Genomic DNA, 14,666 nt, shown 5'->3' with positions numbered 1-14,666 from the left:
TGCTAGGATTAAAGGTGTGTGCCACCAGCTCTTCCCTTTGTTCTGTCCTGTCCACCCGGCTAGCTTACACTGTAAATAATCACACAGAAACTGTATTCATTTGAACACTGACTGGCCCATTAGCTCTAACTTCTTATTGGCTAATTCTTGCATCTAAATTTAACCCATTTCTGTTAATCTGTGTATTGCCACGTGACTGTGGCTCACCGACAAGATTCTAACTAGCATCCGTCTCAGGCAGGAGACCCATGGTGTCTGCCACTCTACCCTTCTCAGCATTCAGTTTTGTCTACTCCACCTACCTAAGTTCTGTCCTATCAACTAGGCCAAGGCAGTTTCTTTATTCATTAACCAATGAAAGCAACACATGAACAGAAGAACCTCCTACAACATCCCTTCCTTCCTTTCCTTCTTCCTTTCTTTCTTTCTTTCTTTCTTTTTTTTTCTTTCTTTTCTTCATAGCACTGTATCTAGACTGACCTCAAATTTTACATCAGTCTGGCCTTAAACTCATGGTCTTCCTGCCTCTGATCCCTGATGCTGGTATTACAGGCATGTGCCATGGCGCCTGCTCCATTGATCTCAGTGAACCAATATTGCTACGTTATCATTAGCTATACTCTACTTTCTCAGGTTTGCTGGGTTTCTCCTCTGTCCTCTTCCTCTCTCTTTCCCTCTCTCTCCTTTTCTCTCTCTCCCTCTCTCTGAACCCACTTTAGGATCTCGAAACTCCTCTTGGTTTTGGCAGCTTCTCAGGCTTGTCTTGGTTTGGATGCCCTCAATGATGCTGAGAAATATCAGTCAGACTTTTTTGTTTTAGATTATTTATTTATTTATGGTTTTTTGGGACAGGGTCTCTCTCCATGTGACCCTGGCTGTCTTGGACCTCACCCTGTAGACCAGGCTGGCCTCGAACTCACAGAGATCCGCCTGCCTCTGCATCGCGTGTGTCACTACACCCAGCTTAGATTTATTTTTATTATTCTTATTTGTGTGTGTGAGTGTGCACACACGCCATCTGCATGTGAACGCCTGCAGAGTTAGAAGACAGTGTAGAAACCCTAATGTGTGGGTGCCCGGACTCTGCTGAGCCATCTCTTTAGCCGCGAGTTGAGCATCTTGTAAGATGTCTCTGGGAATCTGTTAGTAGGATAGATGCCATTCTCTTGACTTTTGTCTGGCAGTGCTGGGAATTGATCCTAGCCTCTGCTCCATCCTCCTTTGTTATGTTGGTTTGTTTGTTTTGATCTTTTTATTTTGAGGCAAGATATCACTAAGTTACCTGCTCTGGCCTTGAATTTGGCAATCCTCCTGCCCCAGCCTCCCAGAGAGCTAGGTCTACAGTTTTGTGCCCTCAGGCCTAGCTTCTCCCCTCCTATCAGGATATCCATGGGCCTGGGTCACCTTAACTGAGGAAATGTCTGTTAGGATTATTCTTTGTAAAATGTTCCCTCCCTCTACCCTGTACTGTTTGGAAGGCAGTCTGATGGTGTGCAGCTAACCAAGCATGAAGGAGTTCTGTTCTCCTAAGGGCAGATCTCATATCGACTAGGCTGAGTTCTGTGTGGCTGTCAGCTTCTTCACCTGTTCATCGTTTATATTAATACAGACCCGGTTCTTCATTTTACCCTTTGGACTGTACTCTGATGCAGCTTTGTTTCTTTTGTTGCTTGGGATCCCCAGTGCTCTTCTCAGCACCAGCTCTCAGCCCACAATTGACAAGAGCCTGGGTGGGGTAGAAAAGGTCCCAGTGTTCAAGCTGCCGACCCGTTATCCTTCCCAGAATGAAGGGCAGAAAGGAAGCAGGCTGAAGAGGTCCATTTGACGGGCAGCGCCCCCTGCCTCAGCTGAGTGACTAGGAGTGAAGGCTCCAGGCTCGCACTGCTCGGAGACAGATCCCACGAATCTAGTCACGGATGGGACTGTAAGCAGCTGGAGAGCTGCTGGCTGTAGGGAACCTTGGTCCAAAAGGCTGTTGTGCTGTAGGCCAGAGCAGCACAGGCCTTGTTTTCTGTCCCCTTGCATTTTCACGGCCTCCTCTTCTGCCTAACGCTGCTTCCATCTTAGGCCTGGGCCAGGCCCATCTAGGTGTTTGCACTGGGACAGCTCCAAGCCCTGGTCACCCTGTCCAGTCTCAAGCCCCAACTGTTTCAGATCCTAGTTTCTTGGGTGCTTCATTGTTCCCCAGACTAAACTCCCAGGAGGCAGACTGAACACCCTGTTCCCTCCAGTTCAATTTCTGGCCCCCTGTGGACCCATGGGCAGGCCTCCTCTGCCTCAGAAGCTAATGATAAAACCTACACACTGGTATCTCTGGGGGACAAAGCTATAGTCAGCACTTTCAGTCTTGTGAGGCAAGAAGGCAGAGGTTAGGCTCTGACTGTTGTATGCCTTAGGGGATAAAGGGACACCCACCACTTTATCCCTTTTTGGCCCCACCTTGCTTTGCCAGATTCCCAACCCTGGGAACTGAGCTGTGGGTGCTCAGCCAGGTTGTCAGCAGGGCAATTAAAATACTGTATGGCTTCCAATAGGATTAATCACAGTTGCATCCATAGAGGGGCCTTTCTCTGAGGATCTTCAAACCCTCTTTGGGCATGATCTCATTCATTTCTGGGATCCCCCACTCTGGAACCCTACCAAGAAGCTGGGGCCCGGCAGAGAATGAGCGGAGGATGAGGGCAATGAATGTCGGAAAAAGCCCAGGTTGCTGCCACCCACCTGGGCAGATAGAGGAGCGTTTGATCCGGCAGAGAATAGGGACCTTCATTCAGTGTTCAGGAGAGGCCAGCCTGCCGTGAGCCAGGTGCTCCTAAAACACTATGTCAGGACTGCTCAAGCCAGGGCCTGCCTGCCCTGGAGCCCACATCCAGCTTGGTAGAGTGATCTCTCTGGGATTGTGGCATGCGGACTTTGCTAAGCCCACCCTTTAGAAGTTGAGTAGCTGTTCCTGCAGGTTGCCTTGGATTTCAAGCCACTGGGACAGCCAGCAGGAAAGGGTGAAGGCTAGGATGCCACGTGGTGTGTGTGGGGCCAGACCCAGGATTTCCGAGGAAGAGCCTGAGCCAGAATGCACAAGTTTTTCAGGAAATGACCTTTTGGGACAGGCGATTCTGGCAGGCAGCAGAAGGTCATGTGGTCCAAGAAAGACTCACAGGCTGGCTTGATCCAGGTTGAAGGTTTTGAGGACCCGAACTGAAGCTGGCGACAGAATGTGGGAGAGACAGATCCTGTGTGGGCCTATGGCCAGGAGGAAATGAAAGACACAGAGAAGGGGGAGGTTGCTGGGAAGTCACGGTGGAAGCGGGCAGAAGGAGCCAGGAGGAACCCGCCTCGCACTGTTGAGCTACCGGCCCGCCAGCAGCCCAGGAGGCAGAGGCTGGCGGACATCCCTCCTCCCTCCCTTCTCCACCAGACGGTCGGACCATCTGGTGTGCTTTCATAGCCTCGTTCCTCCCCCTAGAGGCTCTGGGAAGCACAGCCACTTTCCCTGAAAGGTGAATGGGTGAACAGTATGAAGGTTCCCAGTTCCAAGGTCAACCCCTTGGCACACGGCAAGCAGTGAGTCCTTTTAGAAAACAGAAAGAAAAACCGGTCACTGAAGGTAGAAACCATGTCCCGCTTGGGCGTGAGGGGATAGAAGAGGCTCACCCAACTGTCTACCCACATGGTAGAGGCCCCTAGAGCAAAGTGCCTAAAGTCTGGGCTACTGGAGTCCTTGCCCCACCCTCACAAGCTCTGTGATTTAAACTGGGTGGTGGTGTTTAATCCCAGCACTCGGGAGGCAGAAGCAGGCGGATCTCTGTGAATTTGAGGCCAGCCTGATCTACAGAGTGAGTTCCAGGACACACAGAAACACTTGTCTCAAAGAAAAAAGAAAAGAAAGCAAAAATAAGCTATGTGATCTTGAGCCAGTAATTTTACCTTGTTAAGTCTAAGATCCTTAAGTCTGCTGAACTGAAACACTTAGCGTGGCCATCTCATTTCCTGACCACATCTGCTGCATTACCTCATTGACTGGTTGTCGGAGTAGAGGTGGATGTGAGATCGACTGAAATTCTCCAGAGTGTGGTACATACTTCAGTGAGTGCTGTTCTTTCAAATTCAGGAAGAGTGGTTTCGCTTCTCAGTATCTCCCCCACTTTCCCAGCCAGCATGGCAGAGGCTGCAGGACCCTGGTCCTCCCCCTGCCCTGTCCTGCCCATCCATCTCATGGTTGACTGCTTGGACTAGAAGACTCAAGAGAAGTGGGGTCCGGGAGTGACCTTGGCTGAGGACCTGCTGGCCAATGGAAGGGTACCAGTAGGGGTAAGGGCTGACCCAATACCCGGCTGCATTAGGATCATGACTCTAGGCAAACTGTTTACAATGCAGTGAGGGGCCTATTTATAGCCTCAGCTGCTTCTCCAGTTTACCAGGAGGGGGGCAGGGTGACTCCCCAGAGCAAGGGTGCTAGCTGGGACAAGGAACAATCTCTGCCTAGGCGGTACTGCCCAGACCCCTGAACCGCTCATGGCAGGGGAGAGCTTCCCTTTCACGTCCTCCACTCTGCGCGCTCTCCGCCTACAGAGAGAGTGGCTGGAATGGGAGGACAGGAGGCGGGCTGCCGCTCGGCAGTGTCAAAGCCAGAGGTACCTCTCTAGTCCCCAGGCACGACTCACGAGGCCGCGTCGCTCCTGCCGAGACCCAGCTGTCCACAATGCCCTGTTCTCTGGGGACCTACAGCAGGTTCAAATCCTGTTCCAAGATGAAGAGGCTGCCAACATGATTGTGGAGACTGTGAGCAACCAGCTGGCCTGGTCAGCAGAACAGGGTAAGGAGTACCACCCAGGAGGGCAGAAGAGGGGAGAAGTGTGGGGGTGGGGAAGGGAAGAGTCCAGACCCTACTTCTCCTTAAAGACCCTAGAGTGGGCTACTCATCATAACCAGCCATGTTAGCTCCTTCCTCAACAGTTGAGGCCAAGTGTGAATTTGTTTGCTTGTGGTTATGAACAGGGTGTAGATCAGGCTGGCCTTAAACTCAGAGGTCGACCCACCTCTGCCTCCTGAATGCTGGGGTTAAAGGCGTGTGTCACCATACCTAGCCTCCAAAAGTTATGTTCTGATATAACACATATACAGATTGTAAGTGTTGGTTTTGGTTGTGTGTACTAGATTAATTATATAGGAATACTCATGCTTTTGATATGTATGTGTGTGTATACACACATATATACATACATATATGTCCATGTTTTTCCTATGGTTTTCTCCTATAGAAGAGAATTTTTATGAAATCCATATGCAAATATTTTTACACCTATTGAAGCTGTGGGGTAGGGAGAAGACCCAAGCACCTCCTGCTGAACCCACTCACCAGTCCAGTTTCATTTTGGGGAGAGAGGACTGAGCCATAGTTTGAGTGCATATTAATAAGCATCATTTTTGCCGCTGTGCTCCAACCCAGAGCTTTTTAAATTTTGAGACAGACTCTTGCTAAGTAACCTAGGCTGGTTTTCAACTCACTCTGTAGCCCAGGCAGATTTGGAGCTAGTGATCCTTCTGCCTCAGCTTCAGAGTAACTGGAACCATGTGCTTGTCCCATCTCGTCCTGGTCAATTTATTATTGTCATTTGGTCTGAAACAGGATCTCTCTGTGTGGCCCAGGCTAGCCTGGAACTTAGGATCTTAATGGCTCATGCTCCTGGGTGATGAGCCTGCACCCATACACCACCATATCTGGCCACATGAGATATTTATTATAAGCTGACTTTTCTTTTATGTAACGTCTTTCCATGTCAGTAACCTTGAGTTCACAAGAAACCTGTACATAGATGCATATAACTACTCTCCAAATAGAATGGTAGATTTGGGTCCTTTCCCCTTTAAAAAAAAAGTATTTATTTATTTGTTTGTTTGTTTGTTTGATTGGTTGGTTTGATTTGGTTTTTCAAGACAGGGTTTCTCTGTGTAGTCTTGACTATCCTGGAACTCCCTGTGTAGAGCAGGCTGGCCTCTAACTCACAGAGATCCACCTTCCTCTGCCTCCTCTAATGCTGGGATTAAAGGCGTGTGCACCACCACCCATCTTAAAAAAAAAAAAAAATGTTGTTATTGAGACTTGGCCTTTCTAATGTACAAATGGTATCTTATTTTTCAGCCGTAAAAATTCTTCAGTGTTAGCTAGGTAGTGCACTGGCCAAGTCTTTAATCCCCCACACACTCGTTAGAGCAGAGCATATAAAATCACCTTTAATCCCAGCACTCAGGAGGCACAGGCCTCTGTGAGGTCAAGGCCAGCCTGGTCTACAGAGCAAGTTCCAGGACACCAGGACTACCAGTGTGACCTTGTCTCAAATAACAACAAAACAAAAGATCACCTGGACCCGAAGGTGGGAGCACTCTGGTTGTGATGTCTGTCACCCCACCCCACCCACCCCCAGATCGTCAGAATGACTTGCCTGATCTAGCTGGCTGGAATGCTGTGTTCTTCCTCCTTTATCACTCCTTTATCACTCCTGCTTTCTGTGCAGTCAGAGACCACTTTCCCCAATAGGGAACCAGCCCTTAGTCAAGGGCATACACGTAACTGCTCCCCTGCTAGAACCTCCAAATAAGCTCTCCAGATGATTGGCCTCACAGTGCTCTGGTGCCTGCTTCTCTCGGAGCCATCCCGCATCACTACACTCACTGTCCTTTATAACTTTTTTAGATTTGTCTTATTTCACGTGTATGACTGTTTTGCTTGTGTGTGTGTGTGTGTGTGTGTCTATACACCATGTGCATGTGTGGTGCCCATGGAGGACAGCAGAGGGCACTGGATTCCCCAAAACTGGAGTGACAGGCAGTTGTGAGCCCATGCTAGGGCTTCTCTGGGAACCAAACTCCAGTCTTCTGGAAGGGCATGAAGCATTATTAAGCCCTGAGCCATTTCTCCAGCCCCATTGCCCTCACTCAGTCTTTAATGAGCTCATAGCTGTCTCCTCCAAATCTTCTTTATCTGCCCAGGCAAACCCAGGCTTCATTGTCCTCTGCTCCCTGCATTTGCAGCCTTCCTGCATTCTGAAGCCTATTCTGTGTTTTCTTTTTTTTTTTTTTCTTTTTGTTTCTGTTTGGTTTTAGGTTTTTTTGTTTTTGAGACAGGTTTTCTCTGTGTAACAGCCCTGGCTGTCCTGGATCTCACTTGGTAGACCAGGCTGGCCTTGAACTCATAGAGATCTACCTGCCTCTGCCTCCTGAGTGCTGACATTAAAGGCATGCACCACCACTGCCCAGCCACCTTTTCCCTTTTTGATTTTTTTCATTTTGATTGTTGATTGACTGATAATTGATTGGTTATGCTATTAAGCAATGGAAGGCAGAGCCCACTCATAGGCGAGTGAGACTTCCCAGCAAGCCATTCTCTGGTCCTCCATGCTACCTTAAGTAGAGTAGGATGAGGACCTTTATGTGTGTAACAGATTCCCTGGGATGCGTCCCAACTTAGCAAGTTTATCCAAGTTCACTGAATGCTTACCCGAGATACTTGTGAAAACTGACAAGAGATTGCTTCGACCTCAGCCCTTGGACCTGGGATTTCCCAGTCCTATGGACAAGGTTATGAGCCCAGGACAGTCAGGCACTGCAGACTGCAAGACCTGCTTACCTACCGTGATGGCACAATGACTCTATCAAGCCGTCTGGCTTTGTCCCCAAGAATACTCATCATCCCCCCAAATTGAACCTGGACTTAGTTTTATTCTTCAAAAACAAAAGCAAAATTTGCCTCACCCAAGATTCAGAGAAGCAGTGACCTTCCTTCCCGGCCATGCCCACATGTCCACTTCAACAGGACACACTATATCCTTTAAACAACTTCTTGACTATTCCGTTCAAAGCCAGCACCAATCGTCTGACCAATAGGCCCCTCTTTTCGTTCCACACCCCACTTCGAAACTCAGCTCCACACACACCTATGCATAGCTACCATCTCCAAACCCAAGACCAGATGTGAACAGAGAGCGCCACCAAACCCACTAGCCCCCCCCCAAAGACCCCAAGCTTCCTTCCTATCAGGGTTTGCCCCTTTGCCCTCTTCTGCCTTCGTGGTTTCGTAGAACTTTTCTAGGACACATAGTATGTGATATTTTCTGCCTCGTTTTCCAGTGTTGGGAGTATAGTGTTTGGTTATAGATGGACAAAGGATCTTCCAGTGTGGACCCCCAATTCAAGACTTGAGCGAACCCCTAGCCACAGGTCCAGCATGGTCAGTAAGCTAGAACCGGGGAAGGCCGGCATTCACTGCCAGCCATAGATGGCTTCTCTGTGCTGCCCTCCCACACAAAGTCCTACAGTAGTGCCTGTTCTCCTCAGGATTCTGGGTGCTGACTCCAAAGACCAAGCACACAGCACCTCTTACCATCGCCGTGGCCAGAGGCTACACAGACTGCGCCCGGCACCTTATCCTGCAGGGGGCTGATCTCGATGCCCGGATTGGAGGTCGTGCTGCCTTGCACGAGGCCTGTGCCCAAACCCAACCCGACTGTGTTCGGCTGCTGCTCACATTTGGTGCCAAGGCTAATGTGCTGTCTGAGGAGGGTATGACCCCCTTGCACCTCTGCACAGCTCCTGAGTCTTTGCAGTAGGTGCCTATGGCCTGGGGTGGTTTTGTGGTGGTGGGGGGGATATATGTGTGTCTGTGTCCAGCTCACCTGCTTAGGAATAAGGGTGACTTGACTAAGCTTTGTTGTGTGTAAAGCACCTCTTGCATTTATGTTTTCACACAGAGATAGAGGCCTCATTATTTCTTTTTTTTAAAGATTTATGTATGTATGTATGTATATATGTATGTATTTAATGTGAACTAGTGTTTTGCCTGTATATACTCTATGTGAGGGTGTTGGATACTCTGGAACTGGAACTACAGACAATTGTGAGCTGCCATGTGGGTGCTGGGAATCGACTAGGGTCCTCTGGAAGAGCAGTCGGTGCTCTTAACCACTGAGCCATCTCTCCAGCCCTCATTGTTTCATTTCTGTGTATATGTGTGTGTGCATGTGTGTGCAGGTGCCTCCAGAGGCCAGAGGAGGCTGTCGGGTCTCCTGGAGTTGGAGTTACATCATGGTGTCTGACTTTCCTTCTACTTTGAAATAGAACCTATGATTCTGAGGCTGGCCTCACACTCGTGATCTGCCTACCCCCCTGCTCTGCCTCCTGAGTATTGGTAGTACAGCTGCACACCACTATGCTCGGCTGTCTCCTCCCGCTTAATTCTTAAAATTGATTTTGTATTTGGTTTCTCTATATACCTGGCTGACCTGGAACTTGCCGTTTATGCCAGACTGACCTCGAAGTTTTGGTGATCCTCCTGCCTCTGCCTTCTCAGTGCTCAGGTTGCAGGTGTGTGCCATCACACCTGGTTCCCACTTATTTTTATTTAGTTTTGTTTTGGACAGAATCTCATGTAACTTGGAAGAGAATGACCTTAAACTCATGACCCTCCTACCGCCACCTCCTAAGTGCTGGGAATATAGATATGCACCACCATGCTCAGAAATCAAAACCAGGGCTATGTACATGCTGGGCAAGCACTCTCTTAACTGAGTAATATCCTTAACTGTTTTCTGTTTGTTTGTTTGTTTTTTGTTTGTTTGTTTGTTTTTCAAGACAGGGTCTCTCTGTATCTTTAGAGCCTGTCCTGGAACTTGTTCTGTAGATCAGAGCTGGCCTTGAACTCGCAGAGATCCGCCTGCCTCTGCCTCCCAAGTGCTGGGATTAAAGGCATGCGCCACCACTGCCCAGCTTTTCCTTAACCCTTTTTTATTGTTGTTTGCTTGTTGGCAGTAGAGTTTCACTGTAGTTCAGGCTGGCCTCTAACCCCTTTTTTTTTCTTTTTTCTTTTTTGGTTTTTTGAGACAGAGTTTCTCTGTGTAGCCTTGGCTGTCATAGAACTAGCTCTGTAGACCAGGCTGGCCAACTCACAGAGATCTACTGCCAGTGCCCAGTTTGGGCAGTCTTCTGATCACTGGGATCACAAGCATGACCCACCACAGTCAGTGCCTTTTCACTTTTCTCGGGTCAGCTGTCTGGGACTCCCTGCACGGTGGCACTTACTCTTTTACAGATCAGTTCAACAAACTCAGCTGGCAGGTAAGGACTCAGGACAGACAGCCAGAGACCCATTCCACTTGCTGTAGATCAGTGATATACCTCAAAGGAATCTAAATTTGCCAGCCTTACTCAGGAGGCTGAGGCAGGAGGATTGCTAGTCTGGTCTACATAGCTAGTACCTGGCCAGCCTGGGCCAGTGGAACCCTGTCTCAATAAACAAAATTACCAGCCCTTTCCCTGGTTCTTAGGATATAACTGAAGCTCTAGGTAACTGCACACAAGTGTCTTTCCACTGTGTTTGTCCTTTTGAATATAACGAGAAGGGTCATTTCCCGGAGCCCTGCGGTGTGAGCTTTTTCAAGTGCTTCTTTATATTCGATATTAGAAGTCAAAATATGGCAACAATTAGAATTTACTGCAGAATTAAACTCAGCAGTTTGTCAAAGGAGGTGTTTACTCAGGTCTTGACCACAGAGCCCTTATATCCATGATCTGTGCTGTATCTGGGGGAAGGATCTCCAATTATGGTTTCATTAACGTGATCAGCCCGTGCTGTTCCAGCCACTGCCATTGTCCCTTTCCAGTGTACATTACACTGGCTGGGCTGAGATGGCTCGGCTGTTTAAAGACTAGGCTCACAACCAAAACCAAATCACCATTGGTTTCATTTCATTGGCAATTTAGTTCGGCTTGTGTTCTGTCTCCGCGGTAGGTAACAGCACATTTGCTTACAGTGGTGTGCTGGCCTGTAATTTCTCCAGGAATTCAGAGACTGTGAAGAGGTTCCCTCTAAAATGTTCTGTTAGGTTTTGCTTGTTTTCTCTAAGGGAAAGCAGAGTAGGGAGGTCCTTGGATGCTTTTCTGGACCCAGTGAACACAGCCTGTTTGGGAAGAGTAGTGTCGTCTTTTTTGCACACACCCTTTAATATTTATTCTACGTGGCATAGTGCACACAGGAGTAGGTTTCCCAAATCTTGCCCTATCAAAATGTTGGGAGATCAGGAGCGTGGGTCGTCGTGACTCAGTTGGGAGGGTACTTGCCTCCAAATATGCGTGGGGCTTTGGCTTTGATTCCTGTGCCACAGAAACTGAGCATGGTGGTGGACGCCTGGGAAAGAGGCCGAAGGATCGGGAGTTCAAGGTCGTTCTCTCCTGCAGTGAGTCTGACGTCAGAAGCAGGGCGCTGCTCAGCGATTGCTTGCTTAGCTTGCCTGGGTTTCACGCCTAGCACGAAGTAAGTGCGTCAGTTCAATTCAGGATGGACTCTCCAGATTCTGCCACTCTTCATTAATGCTGTGTGTGTTCTTGGCTGCTGTACTAGACTGTTTTGGGCTTAACTTTTTCATATGAAAATTGAAGGTGCTTCTGACGGCTTCTACTGGCCCCATAACCCCGGTGTTTGTAATGCAGCTTCTGAGACACTATGGTGGCCAGGCCTCAGGTAGAGATGTGGGAAGGAAATGGGTGGTGATAGCGGACCTCAGGGTCCTCAGGATTTGCCCGGGCCTTGCACCCTCTTCTTAGGTGTGCCAAGTTGCTGCTAGAGGCTGGAGCATCTGTGAATGAGGCATCACGGGAGAGCGAAGTCACGCCCCTGCATGTGGCTGCAGCTTGCGGCCTGGAGCAACACGTGGCTCTCTACCTGGAGAATGGCGCAGACGTGAGCCTGCGCACCAGCCAGGGCGAGACTGCACTGAATGCAGCCTGTGCTGGCGCAGAGGGGCCGAGTAGCTGCCGACAGCACGAGGCAGCAGCGCGACGTCTCTTGGAAGCCGGGGCTGATCCCAGGGCTTCCGGTCTCAAGCGCCACACGCCACTGCACAACGCCTGTGCTAATGGCTGCGGAGGCCTGGCCGAGCTGCTGCTGCGCCACGGAGCCAGAGTTGGCGTCACCAATGGGGCTGGCCACACACCCATGGACTGCGCACTGCAGGCGGTACAGGATGCCCCTAACTGGGAGCCCGAGGTCCTCTTTGCAGCACTGCTGGACTATGGGGCCCAGCCCGTTCACCCTGAGGTGCGCTGGGAGGACCTGAGGAAGGTGCCAACTAGAGGGGGAGCCTGGGACAGAACTTCACTTACTAAAAGGGCCTCCCTCGGTGACTGGAGGTCCACCCTCATCTTGACAGAGGGCATAGGCTAGCCAAAGGAAGAGTCAAGGAAACCGGGGCCAGAAGCTTAGGGCATGTGTGGATGGAGCAGACTGAGGCATGAGGGTGCGTGTGTGGCCAGCCTTGGGCTTTCCTTAGTTGGGGCAACATGGAACTCCTAGGCCCCTGCTTTAATTCCCAGATGCTGAAACACTGTGCCAACTTTCCTCGGGCCCTGGAAGTCCTCCTCAATGCCTATCCATGTGTTCCATCCTGTAACACCTGGGTGGACGCAGTGCTCCCGGAACTGTGGCAGGTATGTCTGCTCCAAGGGTGAAGCTTTTTTCTAGAGGGCTAGAGAGGTCAGAGGCCTCTCCTTTCAAGCTTCAAGACCAGCTTCAGAGAGGGAAGGTAGGCCATGAAACCCTGGGTTCCAGGCTTCTGTCCACAGCAGCCCACGCACATCTTTGATCTCCCACACTGCCCAGCCTCTTGCTGACAACCATTCATTTACCAGTCAGCTCTGATGCGGTGGGAATTCCGGAGTGGCAGTGGCCACGGACATGACTGAAAGCCAGTCCCCAATACCATGGTATTGGGTTATCAAACTCAGGGGTACTGGATCATCCAATCCTCCCTTCTGGCCTAGGAACACGAAGCCTTCTACAGATCAGCCCTAAGCATGGAAAACCAGCCAAGACGGCTGCAGCACCTGGCCCGCCTGGCTGTTCGTGCTCAGTTGGGTAGCAACTGTCGGCAGGCCACCACCCAACTCCCATTACCCCCACTGCTCAGAGACTACCTGCTGCTGTGTGTGGAGGGACAAATCCGGTGAGCCCCGAGCGGGCCGCTTCGACTTCCATCCGCTCCTACGCCCAGCGCGCTGAAAAGCCAACCACTGCCCCTTCCTTTGTGCTTCGCATGCCCTCCAGGCCTAGTTTGTCCCTCCACTGACATCTTAAGCCACCTGCTGATCTTCAGGCCATATCAGCCTGTCCCAACCCGCCACCCCCATACTTAAGCAGGTAGATGGCCTCTTTATCTACACAAGCTACAAACAAATGACCCTCAGTGCAGCTCTCCACTCGCCACCCATACGCCTATTCAGCCCTTCATGGTGACAGGCCCTTCCGTGGACTTGATAGCATATGCCTCTAACCCCAGTACTGGAGGCTGAGGGAGTAGATCTATGAGGTCAGCACTAGCAAGGTCTTGCGAGGAGGGTGTACCCTGCTTCTTTGCCTTCTTTCCAGCACGACTCTGGATAGAACTAAAAGAAAGGACTGCTGGGATTGTTGTTCCCCCAGCGCTAGGCACGGAACCCAGGGCTGGGTGCATGTTAAGCAAGTGTCCCACCACAGAATCCACCTCTGTCTCTTGATGAAACCCATTTCTTGAACGGATGCTAGAAACTCTTTTTTTTTGGTTTGTTTGTTTTTTGAGACAGGGTGTCTCTATATAACGGCCCTAGCTGTCCTAGAATGTGCTTTGTAGAGTGGCCTAGAACTCACAGAGATCTGCCTGCTTTTGTCTCCTGAGTGCTGGAATTAAAGGCGTGTGCCGCCACCACCTGGCCACCTGAGACATTTCTGATGCGTTCTCCCTTAATTCCCCAAGTGTTGCATGGCATCTTAATTGGCAGTCTCTCTAGAATGGCTTCTGGGGCCCAGAAAGATGGAAAGCCATTCTCTCTTACTTCTTCTGGTCCTAGAGACAGAAAGGTGTGACCACTCACTTTTAGGAGGAAGCTTTTCAAGGCAAACCAGTTTTGTTTGTTTGTTTGTTTGTTTTGTTTTGTTTTTTTGGGACAGGGTTTCTACAGTCCTGGCTGTCCTGGAATTCACTTTGTAGACCAGGCTGGCCTCAAACTCACAGAGATCTGCCTGCCTGTGCCTCGCAAGTGCTGGGATTAAAGGTGTGCACTACCACCACCCGGTTTGCAAACAGTTTTATGAATGCAAATAAATAATTTGTGCACAGAACCCACGTGTGGATATTGTGAGGCTTCAACACGATGCGAGTTTCTATCAGGCCACGTTTATTCTCCTCCTTGTGGTCTTCTGGGGCTTCCACGTTTTCTGCCTTGAACAGGTGTTTCTGGTGACAAAAAAGATGATAGACACTCCCACCCACCCCTGGGAGCCTTGTGGTAGCTATCCCAGGAGAGAATAAAAGGGCTTATTTGACCTATTTGCTGAGGATTCAGGGTTCTCAGTCACCAGATGACATCACCCAGCAGACAGCAGAGCCGTATCAGGAGCCCCAGGCCTGCTTCCTGCGCCTCGATCCACTTCCTTTCTCCAGGGAGTTCTGTCTGTTCAGATTCCTCTCGGTGGCACAAGACAGCTTCTGCCCTGGTTCAGCCAAGTAGGAACCACCTGTTTCTGGATGGAGGTTTTGCTTTAATTCCACACAGCCAAAGGTCTAAGACAGTGATTCTCAACCTGTGGGTTGAGAGGACCCTTTTGCAGGGGTCGCCTAAGACCATTGAAAAACAGATATTTACAT

General features: G+C 49.9%; 1 protein-coding gene across 1 annotated transcript; it reads left to right on the top strand.

Annotated features, from left to right (window-relative positions):
* Window positions 1–4,430: 4,430 nt before the first annotated feature.
* On the top strand, window positions 4,431–14,140 carry Asb16 (ankyrin repeat and SOCS box containing 16). The gene is made up of 5 exons (XM_048445789.3): window positions 4,431–4,813; window positions 8,332–8,599; window positions 11,593–12,085; window positions 12,361–12,474; window positions 12,808–14,140. Exons 1-5 carry the CDS (start codon window positions 4,513–4,515, stop codon window positions 12,991–12,993), a joined length of 1,362 nt encoding a protein of 453 aa, XP_048301746.2. The 5' UTR covers window positions 4,431–4,512; the 3' UTR covers window positions 12,994–14,140.
* The last annotated feature ends 526 nt before the right edge of the window (window positions 14,141–14,666 follow it).

This window comes from Myodes glareolus, chromosome 9 (assembly GCF_982192425.1).
Source record: "Myodes glareolus chromosome 9, mMyoGla1.1, whole genome shotgun sequence".
Lineage (NCBI taxonomy): Eukaryota > Metazoa > Chordata > Mammalia > Rodentia > Cricetidae > Myodes > Myodes glareolus.
This window is presented reverse-complemented; position numbering and strand designations above follow the sequence as displayed.

What these genes read in the sequence shown, in the direction of transcription:
- Asb16 (XM_048445789.3), top strand. Translation starts at nt 4,513, where the DNA reads ATGGCAGGGGAGAGCTTCCCTTTCACGTCCTCCACTCTGCGCGCTCTC. An exon ending in ACAGCTCCTGAGTCTTTGCA is followed by an intron (nt 8,600 to 11,592) that starts GTAGGTGCCTAT and finishes CCCTCTTCTTAG; the next exon opens with GTGTGCCAAGTTGCTGCTAG. An exon ending in TGCTCCCGGAACTGTGGCAG is followed by an intron (nt 12,475 to 12,807) that starts GTATGTCTGCTC and finishes CTTCTGGCCTAG; the next exon opens with GAACACGAAGCCTTCTACAG.